This window comes from Octopus sinensis, linkage group LG7, assembly GCF_006345805.1.
Source record: "Octopus sinensis linkage group LG7, ASM634580v1, whole genome shotgun sequence".
NCBI classification, from domain to species: Eukaryota; Metazoa; Mollusca; class Cephalopoda; order Octopoda; family Octopodidae; genus Octopus; species Octopus sinensis.
In genome coordinates, this window is record NC_043003.1 from 49669298 (window position 1) to 49691889 (window position 22592).

The 22592-nt window shown below is 35.8% G+C and overlaps 1 protein-coding gene across 1 annotated transcript in view; it reads left to right on the forward strand.

The window, feature by feature from the left end:
- The window catches only part of LOC115214199 (solute carrier family 35 member F6-like), a 178051-nt gene that overhangs the window by 39529 nt on the left and 115930 nt on the right, over positions 1–22592 (forward strand). Inside the window, exon 2 of the mRNA XM_029783301.2 lies at positions 10678–10897. Coding sequence (XP_029639161.1) covers positions 10678–10897 — 220 coding nt within the window. The remainder of the gene's footprint in view (positions 1–10677; positions 10898–22592) is intronic.

Here is a 22592-nt window from a genome sequence, read left to right on the forward strand (position 1 = left end):
TTGGTAGTGTTTCCGCCATCTTCTGATTTTCAGCACCTGGAGAGTGGGTAACCATGATGTCCCATATGTGCCTCATGGATGAATTCCCTAGGGAACCATTTGATGCAAAGGAAAATGAATTGGCTATTGGCTGTTAAAGGAAAGTATATGTGAGTTATATATGTGGACCTCTTCTAGGGACCCTAGCCATCCAATTATAGATTTTTATTAAACTTTAATTAGCCTAGTAATAAACTGGATGCTACTTTAACATGTTTGCAAAGTTTCACGAAAATTCGTTAACAGGTGTAGACGGCAACTTGACGCAAACAGACATCCAAACAGACTACTTGCATTTATATATGTATAAATATATATCAAAGAAATTTAGTTTACCACAAGATCTATATATCTGTATCAAATTAACTCTTAGGTGCATATTGCCAAAGGTCTCAGTCATTTGTCATTGCCTCCATAAGGCCCAGTATTTGATAGGTGCTTTTTACATGCCACTAGCATGGATACCAGTGACATGACACTGACAACGGCCACAACTCTGATTTCACTTGGCTTGATGGGTCTTCTCAAGCACAGCACATCGCTGAAGGTCTCAGTCACTTATCATCACCTCTGTGAAACCCAATGTTCAAAAATCATGCATCACCACCTCATCCCATGTCTTCCAAGGTCTCCAAATTCTACAGCCCACTTCCACTGATAGAGATCAGCTCTTCTCTATTCAGCTGTCTATATTCCATATACATCACATGTCCATACCAATGCAGTCATACCTCTTGCACACCACATCTGATGCCTCTTATGCCCACCTTTTCTCTCAAGACATTTACATTCAGTCTAACATGCACACTAATGTTGCACACCCAGCGAATCATACTGGCTTCATTTCTTTCAAATCTATGCATGTCTTTAGCAGTCACAGCCCATGTTTCACCACCATGTAGCATGGCTGTTCACACACAGGCATCATACAATCTGCTTTTCATTCTAAGTGGGAGGTCCTTTTGTTACCAACAAAGGTAGGCGCTCTCTTGAACTTTGCCCAAACTTTTCTTATCTCAGATGCACAAACATATATATGTGTGTCTGTGCATAAATATATGTATACATACGTACACACACACATATACATATATGCATACATGCGTATAATAATGTGTCTCTGTATCATTTAATATCTGTTTTCCATCATATGTGTGTATGTATAACATTGTTAGATGGTGATGTGTGTTAGTGTATGTGAATATACATATATATATACACACACATATATGTATGTATATATATATATATATATATATATTATATATATATGTATCTGTTTATCTCTTTGTGCCTGTGTATATATATATATGTATATATATAAATATACATACATATATATATATATATATAATATATATATATATATATGTAAAGAGAAGTGTTCAGGTTAGATCTAAGAATGCTATGCCTCACAGGATTGAAAAAGAGTGCTAATGTACAAAACTGCAGAAACATCCAATCAATGCTGGTATGATGAGAGATAAATGTAATACAAAACAAAACAAAACAACGAAAAATAAAAATAAAAAAATCTTACATATTAAAACTGAGGTTGATGATGATGATGATAACAATGATGATGATGATGATGACGACGACGACAATAATAATTATAGGAAACGGGGAAGAAAATAACAAAACAAACAAACAAACAAATGCAAAAAAGATTAAATCTCATGACATGATAGATCTATGCTTGCTTGAAAAGCTGGTTGCCAAAATGATGCCACAGTAGGTGTCAGCTTCAGTTTAGCAAACTAACTGCTTGGCTGGTTGCTTAGTGGTCATCATTGATCTGCCAGTGTGATTGCAACACAAACTTTCAGGTGTTCCAGCTGATAAATTTGGCATCAAATGTGAGATGTTATCGTTTGGCTTCAGGCATGTTCTACTACGTGGTCGCTCTCTTTCTTTTTTTTTTTTTTTTTTTACTTTCCTTGCTTCCTTTCACTTCCACCCCACCCCCAACCTTTGCTTTCCCTTTTAATGTACAAACACGTCTACACCCCATCATACACAGAGGTATAAAGATATATACATATGCAAACGCAAATATATCTATATATGCATATATGTATATATGTATACATATAGTACATATACAATGTGCGTGTGTGTGCATGTATATATATATATATATATATGTATGTATGTATAGCATGGAAAATGGAGGTTAAATGATGATGATATATATATATATATATATGGAAACAGGCATCTGTCACTTTTTCTCTATATATATATACATGTATATGCATACATGTGCATATCTAGGCATATATATATATATACACATAAATCACACAAATCTGTATATATATATATACTTATATATAATTGATAGTTGGAGTCATACATATATACACCCATAGACAGACAGACAGACAGACACACACACACACACATATATATATATATATATATATATGTATATAGCAATGTGCACACATGCACATACTCATACATAAAGACAGATACGCACACATACATCTATACCACGCTCAACAGTTTGGGCTAATGAATTAGAAAATCAAGCAATAACTCTTTCTGTGCATTTCTTGAAACTTTATATATGCCTCTTACAGTGGCTCTGTGGGAGCCTGTAGTGGCCTGCAGTGATCACGAACAATTATTGACCTGTCTTAATTGATTTTTTATTCCATCCGTCATTGTTTTAATGATGAAATGTTAGTTTAGTTCCTTTTGCGTCCATTTGGAACAAAACAGTCTTCATTTCATTTGGTCTGCATTTCATCACTTGATAGCATTTCATACAATACAGCTTCTTTTTCCAGTTGCTATTTATCCCCAGGTCAGCTACTTTTCAAGCAATCCTATGATCAATAAGCATTATACCCATGTCTATCCAATTTTTTGCTTTCCTCTTTCTTATATATATATATATATATATATATATATATATATAATATATATATGTATATATAAAAAACAGACTGAAGTTAGGCAATGCTTAGCATGGTTGTGTGGTAAGAAACTTTCTTTGCAACTAGATGATCTCATGTTCAAGTTCATTGTAAGTCACCTTGAGCAAGTGACTTCTGATTCTGCGATGGGTCAACTGACACAAATCTTGTCAGGTATTCACTGGTTTTAACAACTTTGCCAATTAGCTGCCTTCATATAGATATTACTATATTACTTTCTATTTACTGTTCCACTAAAGTAAGATGAGGAGGCGCAATGGCCCAGTGGTTAGGGCAACGGACTCGCGGTTTCGATTCCCAGACCAGGCGTTGTGTGTGTTTGTTGAGCAAAAACACCTAAAGCTCCATGAGGCTCCAGCAGCGGGTGGTGGCAACCCCTGTTGTACTTTTTTGCCCCAACTTTCTCTCACTCTCTCTTCCTGTTTCTTGAGTAACGCTGCGATGGACTGGTGTCCCGTTCAGCTGGGGTGGGAGAACACATACACCACAGAAACCAGAAAACCGGGCCCATGAGCCTGGCTAGGCTTGAAAAGTGCAACATAAATAAATAAATAAAAAAGTAAGATCAACAAAAACAGTACTCCATCCAGCATGAGATAAAAAGAATTTAGTATATAAATATAATTTAATGTAAAGAAAACAGAAAATGGAGAAATATAGATGAACAGCAATTGACTTACATCAATTATTATTTATTAATTCAATACAAATAGACTGCATTCCATCTATTGTATTGAATTGATAAATAATAATTGATGTACATCAATTGTTGTTGATCAATATTTCTCCATTTTCTGTTTTCTTTAAATTTTGATTCCAGATAAACTCACGTTTATATCTGTCTTTATCTATAATTTATGAGCATAATATGTTTGTATATGTATGCCCATGGTTAAACATAGGTAATATACCAGTAGTATAATGGATACTTCTATTCCTTACATGGTTATTTTAACCTCTAACTCAGCTAACCTATAATTTAATATATAAATATAATTTAGTATATAAATATAATTTAATATATGAATATACTTTAATATATAAGTAGGCAGTGGGGCTCTGAAAGGGGTCTCAGGGAGTAGCGTCCTTGCCTTCTTGAACTAGTTTTCCACCACTTTTCTTAAAAATCACGGTAGAGGCCTTGGTCTTGGGACCACTCATGTGTAGAAAATGAGGTTGCGGGTAAGCCAGAGCATGCTCCCCATAGAAAATCCAGCTCCAAAACAGCCTCATGATAGCAAAGGAGAATGAGTACCAGCCAGCCAGCCAGCCAGCCAGCCAGCCCAAAGGTTGGGGTGGGCTGCATCTGCCTACCTCTGTAGTTATGGCATTGAGGTAGATTTGGCCACCAACATTAATGGGGACAAAACCTAGATTTAAAACAGTGGATGATGATGATGATGATGATGATATAAATATAATTTAATATATAAATATAATTTAATGTACACAGTATAAAGATATGAGCTATTAACAGTTTCTTGCTTTGGGGATGCAGTTCTAGGCAGGTTTCTATAATATACCTTGTGTCTCCAAGCAATCCTTGGGCTCTGAGCACATGGTCTGCTCAATTTGCAAATTGAACAGGCCCTGTGCTCAGAATCCTCATTTACAAATTAAATAGACCAAGTGCTTAGAGCCTGAAGATAATTTAAAGACATAAGGAATGTTATAAAAACCTGCCTAGACGCATGTCTCCAATGCAAGAAACTATCAGTAGCTTACATATTTATACTGTGTACATCATCATCATCATTGTTTAACGTCCGCTTTCCATGCTGGCATGGGTTGGACGGTTTGATTGAGGACTGGCGAGCCAGATGGATGCACCAGGCTCAATATTTATATCTCTTGCTGGATGGAGTACATTTTTGTTGATCTTACTTTAATGGAACAGTAAACATAAAGTAATATCTAGATGAAGGCAACTAATTGGCAAAGTTATTAAAGCCATAGCAAATATCCTACAAGATTTTTATCAGATGTCTGCACTCTGAGTTCAAATCCTGCTAAAGTTACCATTGCTTTTCATCTCTCCAGGGTCACTAAATGATATTACACTTTGTATATTTTTCCCTTTTTAGAACACATCTCTACCTTTGTGTGTGCATTGTGCAACATTATACATTCACTAACAATCTGATTGACAACTATAACCTAGACAAGATTTGCTATCACGATGTAACATGTAAATAAATCATCATCATCATCATCATCATCGTTTAACGTCCGCTTTCCATGCTAGCATGGGTTGGACGATTTGACTGAAGTCTGTCAAACCAGATGGCTGCACCAGACTCCAATCTGATCTGGCAGAGTTTCTACAGCTGGATGCCATTCCTAACACCAACTCCAAGAGTGTAGTGGGTGCTTTTATGTGCCACCAGCATGAGGGCCAGTCATGCAGTACTGGTAACTGCCACGCTCAAATGGTGCTTTTTTATGTACCACCTGCACAGAAGCCAGTCCATTGGCTCTGGCAATGACCTCGCTTGAATGTTTTTTCACGTGCCATCGGCGCAAGTGCCAGTAAGGTGACACAGGTAATGATCACGCTTGAATGGTTCTTTTTATGTGCCATCGGCATGGAGGCCAAACTTGTTGCTCTGGCAACGATCACACTCATATGGTACTCTTAGAGCTCCAATAGCACGGATGCCAGTCATCAAGTATAAATAACACACATGCAGGCCAACAAAATATATATTATGTATCATTCAAACTTGTGAAGTGTAATACATAAACACAAACTAGATGACCAAGGATAATACATAGAATGAATTCCTCAAGTCAGGCAGACCATTTTAGATATAACATAGACTGACTAAATGTAACAAGACTCACTTATCATAAATATAAAACAAATGATCAACATGACATATAAAAACTAATATTGTTGAACAACAGAAATGTATATAATCTTCTGATTAAATATGGTAAACATTATCAGTCTGGTTGAGCAATATACCAGACAAGTCAGTAATGGAGTTTTATGTGGTCGTTTGACCCACTAGAAATAATTGGTAAATCATCATTATCATCATCATCATCATCATCATCATCATCATCATCATCATCATCATCATCATTATCATCATCATCATCCAGTGTTTTAAATCTGGGTATTGTCGCCATTAATGGGTATGGCCAGATCTACCTCAATGCCATAGCAACTGAGGTAGACAAGTGCAGCCCACCCCAGCCTTTGGGTTGGTTGGTGCTCATTCTTCTTTGCTATGATGAGGCTTTTTGGGGGCTGGAATTTCTACAACGAGCATGCTCTTGCTTACTCCCAACCTCATTTTCTCGACATGAGTGGTTCCGAGACCAAGGCCTCTACCATGATTTTTAAGAAAGGTGGTGGGAAACTAGCTCAGGAAAGCAATGACGCTACTCTCTGAGACCCCTTTTGGAGATCCCCTGTCTATATTCATATCACACCCTATTTGTTTGGATAAATAAAAGGAAGGTCACATTTTTTAAAATTTTGGCACAAGGCCAGCAGTTTTGAGGGTAGGGTCAAGTTGATAACATTGATTTGAGTACTTGACAGGTATTTATAGGTTATTGGCCCCAAAAAGATGAAAGGCAAAGTTGATCTTGGTGGGATTTGAACTCAGGATGTAAAGAGCTAGAAGAAACGGTGCTAAGCATTTTGTCTGATGCAACAACTATTCTGTCAGTTTCTTGTCTTAACGAAAACAACAACAATATTGATTTCAAATTTTGGCACAAGGCCAGCAGTTTTGATATCATCAACCCCAATGCTTGTCATGTACTTATTTCATTGATCCCAAAAGGATGAAAAGCAAAGCTGACCTCAGCAGAATTTGAACTCAAAATGTAATGAACTGGGAGGAATGGTGCATAGCATTTGCTCTGACACAGTAACAATTCTGCCTGCTTGACACCTTAATAATAATGATTGCTGATAATAATAATAATAATAATAATAATAATAATAATAATAATAATAATAATAATAATAATAATCCTTTCTACTATAGCGCAGGGCCTGAAATTTGGTGGGAGGGGACTAGTTGATTACATTAACCCTTGTGCATAACTAGTACTTATTTTGTCAACCCTGAAAGGATGAAAGGCAAAGTCAACCTTGGTGGAATTTGAACTTGGAACATGAAGACGGATGAAATACTGCTAAGTATTTCATCCAGCATGCTAACAATTTGGCTAGCTTGCTACTGTAATGATAATAATAATAATAATAATAATAATAATAATAATCCTTTCTACAATAGGTGCATGCCTGAAATTTTGGGAGAGAGACACAGTGCTCAACTTATGTTATTGACCTCAAAAAGATGAACCACAAGGTTAACCTGTCAAGGTCAGCTTTGCCATTCATTCTTTCAGAGTCGATAAAATAAATACCAGTCAAGTACTATGGTTGTTGTAATCAACTCTGCTCATCTCCCCAATCATAAATTTCCATAATAATAATAATAATAATGATGATGATGATGATAAATCTAGGCTCAAGGCCAGGGAATTTGTGTAGAGGGGAAGAGTAGGTATACATACCTTATTAGTATTTCCTCTTATCTCCTATATACTCAGGGAATGCATTAAAGCCCTTTTCGGGGCTAATTTATTTAAATTCTTACTATCAGGTAACTAATTTCATGTTATTACATAACTGACTTCACAATTTGTGTATTCATAACTGATCGGGGATTCCTAAAAATAAGATCCTGTGTATTTTCTGTAAATGCACAGAAACCATTTTAAGGGCTTCATACTTTGTATCGTTGTTATTGGATTAGCGAAACAATTATGAGAATGGAACCAAGAGATAAGTCCCGCTTTCCTGGTACATCAGCTAGTGCCAAATAAGCAGCTCTTAAATGACTGGTAAAAACGTCTCAAACCCAAGGAACTCACTCTTGTACATTACCGTTAATTATAACAAGCCAATCAGAGAACCTTTACATGGGCATTTGCTCAGCTTGATACAGCAGTTAAATCACCTTCAACTTATATGCTACAATCTTGAAAAAGGGTGAACATATGGGTTACTGTAGTCCTACATATGCAATGTCCAAGTTAAGGATGGGATGATCCTAGCTGGAACATCTTTAACAACAGCAACAATTGATAATTATCAAATCTCTGAGAGTGAAATGTAAACTCAATCCCATTAAATGTTTTGAATTTGTTTGGTACCGTATTGTTTCTGCTAACAGAATGCTTTTACCTTTAGATCTTTCACCTTAAACAATTTAAAGCAAGTAAAGTATTGATTTTTAACCAGCCTCCAAGGATCAAACATAATGTTTCTGATTAAAAGCACATTACTTGTGATGTAAGGAACCTTTGAGGGCGATCTTTGATGGGCTGAATTTAAAATATTTAATTATTCACTCACAAAACCCTGTTGTATTAAATTTGTTTTTTTTTCTTCTTTATATTTAAAAGTAAAATGTTTTTTTATATTTTTACTTTCCCTTACATGCAAACTTTGATAGTTTTACAAATTTATACATTTGCTGATTATTTTCTTTTTACTGGGGGATCAACTTGACATGTTTAATCATTCAAATCACATTTGTTAAGCCCCAGGTAGACTCTAATTTAGCAGATTTACTCTCCAAGTTTTATCCATCCATATCTCTTCTTGTATTCTAAATGTCCTTCTTCCTTTTGCTTAACACAACAAAATCTGATTTGAAAAAGATTTGGCTGTTGTTTCCAGTAATTTTAGTGACCATGTAGAAGTTCTACCATTGGTTCAATAGCTGTTATGTTCTTGGTAACAGAAAAGGGATACCAAATTAAGTACAACTTGGTATCTTGCTACCAAAAAAAATTCATCTATCTGTACCTTTGGCAAGGCTTGAACTCATTCGCGATTGTCATCAAATGCCATTATATTGCTCTGATAAAATAGATGTACAGTAAATTGAATGAAATATCTATTCACTAAAACTCTGCATCGGTGATATCACAGTAAATTATCGTTCCATACATCCACATACATCCTCATCCCCCCCACACTAGATAACCATTTCCTTCATATTACTATAATAATACTACAGCACCTACTTCCACTCCCATCTCACCCAACAATTCTCTGATTCCCTTCCTTCAGCCACCACCAGCAGCCTAGAAAACCACTTTGAAATTTGACAGCAAAAAAAAAAATCAAAAAAAAAAAACAGAAAAAAAAGACAAAAATGTCCTATTGAGAAATCATTAAAAGAGGAAAATATTTTACAAGTAATTAAAGAAAACAAACAAGACGTACGGAAAGGTAGAAAGGACAGAAGGAAAGAAAGGAGGAAAAAATGCAAGGAAAGAAGGGAGGAAGAGAGAAAAATATGTCTGGAAGAAAGCTAGTCATTATAAATAATTGGTTACAAAACTACTTGTAGGGAAAATATAATGAATAGGTTTGGTGTAGATTTGAGCAGCCCTTAGATTTGCTTGTTTTCTTTGTCTTTCTTTCTTGTCTTTTCATGTTTATTCATGAATCCTTATGTGTTTATTCAAACTATATATATATATGGGTATATATGCATACAAACACACATATTTATGTATGTGTATCAATGTATATATTATATACATGTATGTGTATGTATATATATATAAGTATGTGGATGCATGTGTGTATACACATTCATGAATATAACACAAATATGCATAGATATGAATACATAGCTATGTACAAGTGCATGTGTGTATGTGTATCTTTATCTCTCTCTTTCTCTCTCTCTCTCTCTCTCTCCCTCTCTCTTTATATTTGTATATATATATGTGTGTGTGTGTGTGTGTGTGTGTACATGTATGTATGTGGTCTTGTTTATTAAGAGTTGCAACAATTCTTTTTTTCTCTGCTATACACATGTCACATGCTTCATTTCCTATTTGGTAGGCTTTGGATCTTTCCAGGATTTTAAATTTAATGCTATAGTTTTGAAACCTTTGCTCCTAATTTCCACAAGTAGTTTGCCAATTTTGTAGTGTTTTTTTTTTTGTTTTATTCTCTGGGTTTAAAGGAGTTAAAATAATTAAAACTCTTAGTTTCAATTTTCAATCTGGGTGACATTTATTCTACTTGGATTGCATAAACTATCTTCTATCACATTCAATCACATAATTGACTTATTTGAAACCTATGACCAGCTGTATCATTGTTCAGTAAAATGCATTATATAAGGTGTAGGAGTGGCTGTGTGGTAAGTAGCTTGCTTACAAACCACATGGTTTCAGGTTCAGTCCCACTGCGTAGCACCTTGGGAAAGTGTCTTCTACTATAACCTCGGCCGACCAAAGCCTTGTGAGTGGATTTGGTAGATGGAAACTGAAAGAAGCCCATTGTATATATGTATATATATGTATATGTATGCATGTGTGTATATGTTTGTGTGTTTGTGTTTGTCCTCCCAACATCACTTGACAACCGATGCTGGTGTGTTTACGTCCCCGTAACTCAGCGGTTCAGCAAAAGAGCCCGATAAAATAAGCACTAGGCTTACAAAGAATAAATCCTGGGGTCAATTTGCTCGACTAAAGGTGATGCTCCAGCATGGCCACAGTCAAATGACTGAAACAAGTAAAAGAGTAAACATTAAACTGAAAAGTATTTAAATCTTGCTGCTATATAAATAATTATTTTCGTTTCAACCTTTCTCTTATTCTTATTCTTTGCACATCTCTTTTTGTTTAGGTTACCTGTATGTTCATTGGAGAATTCTGTTGCCTTTTTGTCTACTATCTGGTGAGATGGGCCAGATACTCAGATGCACCAATTGATCGCGATGGCGGGAAATTCAATCCGTTGATCTTTTTTCCAGCAGCACTTCTTGATTTAATACAGATGGTTCTGTTCTTCTTGGGAATCAGTTTAGTATTATTCATTCAGATTACACCTTTTCAACTGATGAAAGGTAAGCCACGTTTGTGCTTGCATTTATTTATTTATTTAATGAAGTAATTTAATTATCTCATCATTTATTTTGTGTCTTTTACTAATGGTTCCTGTGGAGCATTTTAACCTTTCAGGATTTAGATTACTCTCTCAAATGTGTTAATCTTTCTGTTATAATGACAAGGACCCCTGTTAATCCGATCAATAGAACAGCCTGCTCGTGAAATTAACATGCAAGGGACTGAGCACTCTACAAACACGTGTACTCTTAATGTAGTTCTCAGGGAGATTCAGCGTGACACAGAGTGTGACAAGCCCGACCATTTGAAATACTGGTACTGCTCATTTTTTGCCAGATGAGTGGACTGGAGCAACATGAAATAAAGTGTCTTGCTCAAGAACACAATGCATCACTGGGAATTGAATTCACGACCTTAAGATCATAAGCTGAATACCCTACCCACTAAACCACATGCCTTCACCTGTCAAACGTAATGTTTATTTATTCACATTGTTTTCAATTAAGCATGCATTATTCTGTAATTTTGAAATGTCAGTGATGTCTGTTTATCTTTAGAATGACATTGTAGGGTAGGTGTGACTTGCCAGATCTGGCTAATTCGAGCATCAAACAAGTAGAGTATATATGCTAGATGTAGCTGATTTAAATAGTAAAGCATTAAGCTTGTAGTTTTTCTCAATAAACCAGTTTCATTCAGGAAAAATATCACAGAAAATGTATCTGTTTTTACATGTTTGTCCATTCTGGGTACTTTCATATTCAACTTCAAATGCTTACTGACCATAGAAGCATTCTGTCTTCTACATCATTTGAAGAGAGATATAGTTTTCCAAATAGAGCCTTCTGTATTGGAAGACTTACAACAATGTAAGTTCATGCATATTTCTTAAAATATTATGTATCAGAGGTTAGCTAATTCTATCTCTTCTTTCACTCAATAGACTTCTCTTTGTTGCAGCCGAAATAATTCACAATTCGTATGAATTATTTAGAATGTTTAAGGGAAAATACCTTTCTAATACCAACTGTGATGTAGCCAGAACGTGTATGTGCATGTATAAATGTATGTGTGAGTATGTATATGTGCATGTGCAAGTCTGTATGTGTGTTTGTGTGTGTGTATGTGAGTGTGTGTGAGTGTGTGTGCGTGTGAGTGTGTGTATGTGCATCTGTGTGTGTATTTGTATGAGCGAGTATGTGCATGTGTGCATTTGTGCATATGAGCGAGTATGTGCATATGTGTGTGTGTGTGCATGTATGAATCTTTGTGTGTGTATGTGAGTATGTGTGTGTGTGAGTGTCTGTGCATGTGAGTGTGTGTATGTATGTGTGTGTGTGTGTGAGTGCATAATTCAGAGAGGTACAAAATCAATTTTGTTGCAAGTTTTTGATAAAATCTAATTTTTTTCCCACCTGTAGAGAGACTGGGAACTTCAGAGATTGAAATAATGCCATGTACTAAATTTACAATATGTTCTTATACACACCCAGACATGGAATGGCACTTGTGGGATTCAGTCTGAGAGAACAACTTTTTCTAAAATACTTTGTATGTTAAAAATATAACATTCTTCAAGTGGTGCCAAACAGACTTTCAGGCATCAGTAATTTGGTGTGATATTGTTATCTCAGAAACAGATGCCACCTGGCCCATTTGAAGTTAGGAACTTCTGTTCTATATAAAAAATCTGTATGTTGAAACACCAGTGTCTAGTAGTCTGCTGACATCATTTGGAGCATGTATTTTTAACTCATACAGTCTATTAGATGATGCTTTCCAAGCGAGTGCCTTTCCATGCTTGTGTGTATAAAGGTGTTGGACAAAATAATGGAAGCACCTTAAAATTTCAAACCAATTTATTTTAATATGGGGTAGGATTGCTTTTGGCAGTAATTACAGCTTGAATTCTAGGAGGTATGGACTCGTACAAAGTTTGAATTGTTTCCAAAAGAATTTTTGTCCATTCTTCAGCTAAAACAGTCTTTAGTTCTTGTAGTGATGATAGTGGAGGATACTGACTCCTTACTTGTTTTTCTAAAATGCACCATAAATGTTCAATAATATTGAGATCTGGGGACTTTGGTGGCCAGGTAAGATGTTCAACTTCACTAGAATGTTCCCCGTGCCATTCAGTAACAACTTTAGCTGTGTGAATTGGAGCATTATCATCCTGAAACATTACATTTCATCCAGAAACAGTTTCGCAACCATAGGATGTATTTGATCAGATAAAATGCTTAAATAGTCTTGACTGTTAATTCTGCCATGAAAGGAAACCAATGGGCTGGTGGATTTCCAAGATATAGCCCCCACCCAGATCATCACAGATCCTCCTTCATGTTTAACAGTTGGAAGAAGGCAGTCTGGTCAAATGCTTCCTTTGGCTATTTCCACACATATACTTGGCCAGTGGTTGGAAATAAGGTAAATAATGACTCGTCCAAGAAAATAGCATTCTGCCATTGCTCTAGAGAATAATTCTGTAGGTTTTTACTCCACTCTAAATGCTTTGCAACTTTTGTCTTTGAAAGTAGTGGTTTTCTACTTGCAGCCCCCACCCCGTGAAATCCGGCTTTGTCAGGCTCCCAGCGAACAGTTTTTGTGGAAACTGGGTTCTCAAGGTGGTCATTAAGCTCTGCCGTAATTTTGGGAGCTTTTGTGATCCTTTCTAACAATTCACATGAGAGTCCGATGGTCCCTATCTGAAAATTTTGGTTTTCTTCTGAAATTTTGTTTCAACAAGGAGGTTTTTCCCTCTTTCTCAAAGGCTGTCATTACTTTCGAGTCAGTACTTCTTGATACACCAAACATTTTGGCTGTTTTCCGTATGCTAGTGCCTGCCATACGAACACCAACAATTTGACCTCTTTGAAAGTCTGATAGATCTGTCATTTTAATGAATTTTAATTACCTTTTTCTGATGATATCTTAAAAGAAACAGCAATTTCAACAAAATATATTAAGCAACACTAATAATAAATCAAAAAATATAAAAATAAACAAGATTTTGACAGTTTTATAGATATTTCAAAATTATGATGTTATGATGCTTGGTGTTTCCATTATTTTGTCGAACACCTGAATGAAAATATATGAATGTGTTATAAATGATGCATGCATCATTATTTTAATTGTCAAAGACTGAATTTGCATGTTTATAAATCTGATCATTAAAAACATATTCTGCTGGGATTTGACCAGCAAACTGGCAGATTTTCTGTCTTTGGACAGATAAAATGTTGCAGAAGTTCCAAAACTTGATTACTTCACACAGCTTTATCATAACTTTAAGCTTTTATCATAACTGTATAAATTGAAAGAAATGGTGAGAACCATTAACACTCTTGATACCTATAAGCATTAAAAAAAAGCACCTTTGGTTCTGTGACATAACACACCTCTTAAATTATAACGTGTCTTGAATGGCACAACAATACAGAGTGGATTATAATAACTGTTATAATTTAATTACCCATAACCTGATATAATAGATATATCTCAGAATGCAAAAATTCCTTCTTCAGACATTGCTAGGAATTGATCAAGTCACTGCTATAATTGATTTTCCAATGCTTACTGAAATTGTTTTTCCTGGAAGCATCTCTGCAGTGGTCTTGTGAAGGTCCTTCTGGAATTCCTCATGTGAAGTGCATGAGGGCAGCCATATCTCAAACTTGTGTGTGTTGGCACATCCGCAGCGCTGCTTATAAGTTATGTATCTTTTTTTTTTTTTACTTGTTTCAGTCATTTGACAGTGGCCATGCTGGAGCACCTCGACCCCAGGACTTATTCTTTGTAAGCCTAGTACTTATTCTATCAGTCGCTTTTGCCGAACCGCTAAGTTACGGTGACGTAAAAACACCAGCATCGGTAGTCAAGCGATGTTGGGGGGGGGAGAGAGACAAACATATATATACACACACATACACACACACACACACACACACAAATATATATATATATATATATATGATGGGCTTCTTTCAGTTTCCGTCTACCAAATCCACTCGCAAGGCTTTGGTCGAGTCGAGGCTATAGTAGAAGGCACTTGCCTATTATATGTGGAGTTTCTTCTTTTTTTTTTCCTTTTTTTTATATAATACATGAGCATATTATCTTAAATGAACCTACACACAGTTGTGCCATTCAAGAGATGTTATATTTTACAAACATTACACAATGCTTCAAGCAAACTACAAAACTCTCATATCTTTTAAATTGGTGTTTCTAGCATCCATCTGATTCAAATGTCAAAAAGGAATTTTTACACCACTGGTCAGTCAAAATTCACTGTTGCCTGTTGCCCAGAAGGCAAAACTAGTTGAAGTTGAGATATACAAAGAACCTGGATTGTCTAGGTGCCAGAATTCCTCTTTTTGCCCCACTGTAATAGTCCAAGAGAGTGAAGAGGAATGTGTTTGGCATGAAGAGTTGCCAGAATTTTGTTGAGTTAAACACTGGATAATGCTAAGAGCCCTCTATTTTGGATTTATTTATAAAGTTTATTCCCTAAGCATTGTCCTCCAAGGTAATGATATTATTTTGAAGAAAATCAATGATCTGGGATAGGGTTCCATATTAGCTACTATTGACCAGAGCCAGCTAAACCCAAGATTCATATCAAGCAAGGTCATTATGTCCTGAAGAAAAGACTGAAGACCTTACCCACTATGCTAGCAATTTATGCACACACACACACACACTGACACACACACATACATACATACATACATACATACATACATACATACATACATGCATACAAGTTTATACCTGTAATTATTGGGGCACTGGGATATGTAACACACTGCTTAAGTACCAACCTTGAGAAATTAGGCTTCTCAAAACCATGAAGGAGAAAGCTAATTCGATGACTACAGATCCAATCCATCACTGGAACTGTAAAAATCTGTAAAACTTTCCAGAAGTTTATCATTTAAGTATATATGAACATGTCTAGATATACAAGAATATGCAAGAGAATACACACATAAAACAAATCATACAAATCTGCACATATACATACATACATGGTGGCTGCCCTCTCGTTATCGAGTATGGCCATTGCACGAAGCTTAATCAATGTTGTTATCGTGAAATGCCTGTGCAAGAAGATTTTTTTTAAAGTGAGGAAAGCCTGTGCACTGAGTCAATCCCACTCACTAAGCAACAGCAGCCATAATCCGAAAAGAAGAACAAGTCAACATCATCGGTAACCACTGAGCCGCAGGTTTTATGTTGGAGTTATCCCAGTTACCTGAGTTACCTTCTCCTAGAAGGATGCCCTAACAAAGGCTAGGGGTCCTTCACTCCCAATGGTTTAACCGCGCGATAGAGTATTCAGTCCGATTATTTCTATGTCCCCGCGCATGATACAGCCTTAAGGCATTTATTGGATAGCCATTGACTCTCAAGAGTTCCTTTGCCCTTTGATGGGTTTTGTTTTTCATCCCGCAGGGTGTCCAATAAACACCCTCCTCACCAAATAAGCTTGGTGGGGCTGCTGGTTTAGTCGCTGATGACCCGACCATGCAACAGGTTGTACTGGGTTACATGTTACCAGTAGCACTCGAAAGTGACCTGACACACACACACATACATACAAAAATACTCTATTGGTGTTGTTGAAATTCCACTGAATGAGCCTTGAATCTAGGTTAGAAACTGACACTTTTTCTATTGGCAAAAAATCTTGAAATAAAACTGAATAATGACATAAAAACATACAAAGAATTTGAATAACACCTGGGTTCAACTCCATTATTTTCTTATACTATACAATTACTGCACATTAACCCGGAGTTTCTACCTTTGAATAGGTCGCTACATCCTTGTTATTTGCATGAATTTTGCTACCCTGGTAACTGTTTATTGAATTTTCCATGTTAACTGTAAACAAAGGATAATTCATTCATCCATTTACACACACACACATATATATATATATTTTTACACACACACACACACATACATGTATGTATATATATTGGCACATAAAAGCACCCACTACACTCTTGGTTGGCCTTAGGAAGGGCATCCAGCTGTAGAAACTCTGCCAGATCAGATTGGAGCCTGGTGCAGCCATCTGGTTCGCCAGTCCTCAGTCAAATCGTCCAACCCATGCTAGCATGGAAAGCAGATGTTAAGCGATGATGATGATGATGATGATGATGATGATGATGATGATGATGATGATGATGATGATGATATAAATAATTATTTAATAACCACTGATTATATCATCTCAGTTCTTTAATCCAAAGTAGCTGTGAACACTTTCCATACATCCTTGATGGAAGAATAAAAATCCTAGTTAAGTGTAATTTGAGTTTTTAATTCCTAATGGTTTCAGAACCACAGCCAAAGATATAAAGAAAGAGCGGATAGGGAATTAGACTGAAGTAATTATTTTTGCTGATGATATTAATGTAGGTAATGAAAAGTTTATGCCGTAATGTGTAAAGGTATCTATTAACTTTGTTAATTAAACTGAATATTGAAAGAATTTAATTAAAATATTCTACTTCTTTATTATTTCACATTTTCATTGGCAAGATTTTCATATGAGTAATTATTTATTTGGTTAGGTGTTGTCTTTTTTTATCTTTTACTGCTATCACTCTACTGTTTAGTAGAAACAAAATGTGGAATTTTTCGTTTAAGCAAAGTGGATCGGTATCATGTACCTTGCTCAGGAGCATAAAGCAACTGAACTCTTGATCATCTAGATTAGTCATTTAGTATCTTAGCATCTCATAGTTATGGTATATTTTATATTTTTTACTTGTTTCAGTCATTGGATTGCAGCCATACTGACACATCATCTTAAAGGGTTTAACTGAACAAATCAACTCAAGTACTTATTTTCTAAGTCTGGTTGGTACTTAGTATATTAGTCTCTTTTGCTGAACCACTAAGTTATAAGTTATGGGGATGTAAACAAACCAACACTGCTTGTCAAGTGTAGGTTTTTCAAAGCAAACACAAGCTCTAAGCTACACAGGTATATACATATACATACAGTTGTGACCAAAAGTTTGAAATGTAAGTCTGAAAATTAGAATTTTTTATATTAAATGCCCAATTATTAGGTAAGCATATCTCTATGCTGAATATATTTGAATCGAATTGTTCTTGGGCATAACGATTTTAATTTAACAAAAAAAATGTTCCAAATTTTTGGCCACAACTGTATAATTATCATCCCATCTAACTATCTGTCTGCTGTCTGTCTATATATGAATCGGTTTATTTACATATGAATAGCTTTCACACAGTCTCTGTCTACCAAATTCTCTCACAAGACATTGGTTGACCTTTCTTTCTGTGTTTTTTTTTTTTGTGGAAGAGTGTAGGCTCTAAACGTTAAAGACCTTTTCACTTCCTGAGTGTTAAACTAATACATATGTTTGTTGTCTAACCACCTGTCTTTGTCTTTTGCTTTTTTTGTGAAATCTCCCCCCCCCCCCTATATATATATATATATATATTATATAATAAAGTTAATCCAAACATAAAAACACAAAGAGAAAGCACAACAATGCGAGGATGTGGAACAAGTATAGTATTATCGGATGCTCAGGAAAAAAGGAGGGTTTAACGTTTTGAGCGGAGCTCTTTGTCAGAAACATAGGAAAAGGAAAGATCCAAAGAAGGGAAGACGGAGGGAAAAAAATCACCAACGGTACACACGCAGTCGTATATATATATATATATATATACACGATGGGCTTCTTTCAGTTTCCATTTACCAAACTCTCTCACAAAGCATTGGTTAGCCTGAGGCTATAGCCGAAGACACTTGCTCAAAGTGCTGTAGAAAGGGACTGAACCTAAGACCATAGTTTGGGAAAGCAAGTATCTTAACCACACTGCCATGGAGTGTACCTATGGAGTAGGGGTATATTTTATAGGAAGCAAGTAATTCTTCTGTGGAATGACTTGTGTTAAAAACAGAATTGTCAGAATATATAAATAAAATAACACAATTGAAAGTATTTCATTAATACAAAGCAGGAATTGTTGGCGAAATCCAGATATCTTTGATGGTCATTTTGGCCTGGAGTTACTGTCTCTATTTGTCCTGATGAAATGGCCATTGGAATTTAAAGTTTTCTTTCTCAAAAGAAGTTCTTTCTGAACGTAACAAAAGGAAGATAATTTACAACACTGTCAAAGGAACCAGTTGCAAATTCAGTGAAGCAGAGACCATTGAAATGGCATTGGAAGAGACAGAGAGAATAGATGGTTTGATATTTGGCCAATGGCTGGGGAATGTGGGTGAGCAAACATTTTGCTTATTATTCAAATAGCTTTGACATAGATCTCGTTGAAAATGTTAGTAAGGATACAGGTATTTCTGCATGTAAGTAAGTAAGTATGCATACATACATATGTGTGTGTGTGTTTGTGTAAATCAGTGGATGTGATTGTATGCCTGTGGGCATGCAATGTGATTGTATGCATGCTCTCCATTTATGACGAGCTCTTCACTGTTGATCATATCTGTGCTATATGACAAATAAGCAGCAGTTGAGAACTGTAGTATTTACGTTTACAGAAGTGAACGATTAGTGAGAAATTAATGGAAATATATATATAAGAAATGAGTTCTTGCGGAATGCAACCCGATTCAAGAGCGGTCCATATACGGCAGTCTAAGTTAAATAAATTGTCAACAGGTTAAACCTGTCTTCTGCTGATTGATATAAATGCGCCTTTTTCTCCTTCTTTCTTTAACCTTTTTTTATTTCTAGTTTGTTTGTTTGTTTGGTTAGTTCAAATTGTTTTTTTTTTTCTTTTTCTTCTTCTGCTTTGCAGAGCTCTGCATCAGATTGAATAAAAGTATTAAAGTCAGTTTTTAGTAGATGACATTAATATATTTATTTGTATTTATTGAACAGCTGTGGTCTGTGGAGAGTGTGTGTGGGTGTGGGGTAGTGGTGGTGGTGGTGGTGGTGGTGGGGGAAGGAGTTCCGGTGAAATTGTCTTCGTTCATTTGTTCATTTGTGTCTATGTCTGCCTATGAAAGCTATAGCTGGTCTTGGATGCTAGACAAATAGTATTCATTAATCTTCTTTACCAAAATCACTCTTCTTCAGATTTGTGTGTGTGTGTGTGTGTGTACGTGCGCATGTATGTGTGTGTGTTCGTGCACAAGAGTGAGAGAGAAAGAGTGATAGAGAGAGATATCTGTGTATATATGTGTTGGGATGTCTTTGCATATGTCTATGCCTGTCTACATGTAAATGTCTGTATCTGTTTGTATGTGTGTACGTGTTTGTTTGTTTGTTCGTGTGTGTGTGCATGTGTGTATATCTCTTTATTCGTGTGTGTACGTGTGAGTGCATGTGTGTATATCTCTTTATTCGTGTGTGTACGTGTGAGTGCATGTGTGTATATCTCTTTATTCGTGTGTGTACGTGTGAGTGCATGTGTGTATATCTCTTTATTCGTGTGTGTACGTGTGAGTGCATGTGTGTATGTCTCTTTATTTGTGTGTGTATGTGCATGTGAGAGAATGATAGAGGAAAAGAAATATCTCTATGTGTATGTGTATTCGAGATGTCTGTATATATGTACATCTGTCTGCATGTTAATGTTTGTGTATATGTGTGTGTGTGTTTGTGTGCGCATACATGTATGCATGTGTAAATGTACCTGATCTTGTGTATGTATGTATGCATGTATGTATGTATGCATGTATGTATGTATGTATGTATGTGTATGTCTTTGTGTATTTATATGTGTGTGTTCTAAATTGATTAAAGAATTCTTGGTTTTGAGAACTTAATCTCTCTTTGTTTCTTCTTAGTTTGAGATTGTGGCAAAAATTTCTGGAAAATAAGTTGGCATAAAAATAATCTTATTGCAATATTTTTTACCCTCTTTACGTCAACAATATTATATTCCTGTGTCTTTTTATTTCAATCTTTTCCGATGGCATCTTTGGCTATTTATTTCATTGTTGTATTTTATTTTGTTATCTTTTCATTTATCTATTTGTTGTTATTATTATTATTGTTGTTGTTGTTGCTATTGTTATCATTTATTATCTCTTCTCTTCTATACTGACATGGACTGGATGGTTGTGAAAACTTAGGTCTTTGCAAAAAAAAAAATCATTAGAACCAAAACATACCACAATGGAATGCTCTGAACACTGACCATTGAACAATAACAGAGAATTGTTGAAGAACTGACAGTAACCGAAATGGTTCCTATCAACTCTTCCAGATGCTGACTATTTAACAGAGAGGCAGTCAATCAAATATTTGAAAGTGACTTGTGATTCTTTACTCCTTAAGTTGTAGAGGCACATGGCTTGGTGGTTAGGGTGTTGGACTTACAATGATCATAAGACTGTGGTTTCAATTCCTGGACTGGGCAATATGTTGTGTTCTTGAGGAAAACATATCATTTCATGTTGTTCTAGTCCATTCAGCTGGCAAAAATGAGTAACCCTGTGACAGACCGGTGCCCTACCTAGGTGGGGAATATATATGCCATGAAACTGGGTAATCGGCCCTTATGAGTCAGTATGACTTGAGAAGGTGACTTTACAGTTCTATATTTAAGAGATGAGGAATTATGTACACTCTTTATATCATTTACATTATTTACATTCGATGGATATTTCTCGAATGTCATATGCTCACAGGCATATGGTGTAGTGGTTAAGAGCACGGGCTACTAACCCTAAGATTCTGAGTTCGATTTCAAGCAGTGACCTGAACACTAACAATAATAATAATAGTAATAATAATAATAATAATAATAATAATAATAATAATAATAATAATAATAATAATGATGATAACAAAAACAACAACTACATTGAAAAATACCTTAGGAATGAGAACCCAGGTTCGAAATTTCCCCGAGACACCTGAAGAAGGCTGGAGGGTATATCAGCTGAAACATTGTGTTAACAATGAACAAGATGAGGACAAATATCTGTCGAATGTAAATAATGTAAATAAGGTGACTTTATCTTTATTTACTCCTTAAGTTGATTCCAACTATTGTTGTTTAATTCTATAGCATTTAAACTGGTCATATCCAGTCGAAATAATCTTCTTGTTTTTATGTTCAAACTGACCAAATCTGGCCCCTCACTCCTACCCTACAATGTCATTCTAAAAATAAACTACCATGTCAGCAGTATCTCAAAGCTATGAGATAATACATTATTAATTCAATACAATGTGAATAAATAATCATTACATTTGACAAAGTTGTCTGAATGCTAAAGAGTTAATGACATATTCTGGCCCCAAGACATGCTGGAATTTCTCATTTACTTACTAAAGTCCATCCACTCCCTATGAAGTATAGGCCATTCATGATTTATCTCCACTATTGCTGCAGGAGTGGCTGTGTGATAGGTAGCTTGCTTACCAACCACCTGGTTCTAGGTTCAGTTCCACTGTTTGGCACCTTAGGCAAGTGTCTTCTGCTATAGCCTTGGGCCAACCAAAGCTTTGTGAGTGGATTTGGTGGACAGAAACTGAAAGAAGCCTGTCATATATATATATATATATGTATGTATATATACAGGTGCAGGAGTGGCTGTGTGGTAAGTAGCTTGCTAACCAACCACATGGTTCCGGGTTCAGTCCCACTGCGTGGCACCTTGGGCAAGTGTCTTCTGCTATAGCCCCGGGCCGACCAATGCCTTGTGAGTGGATT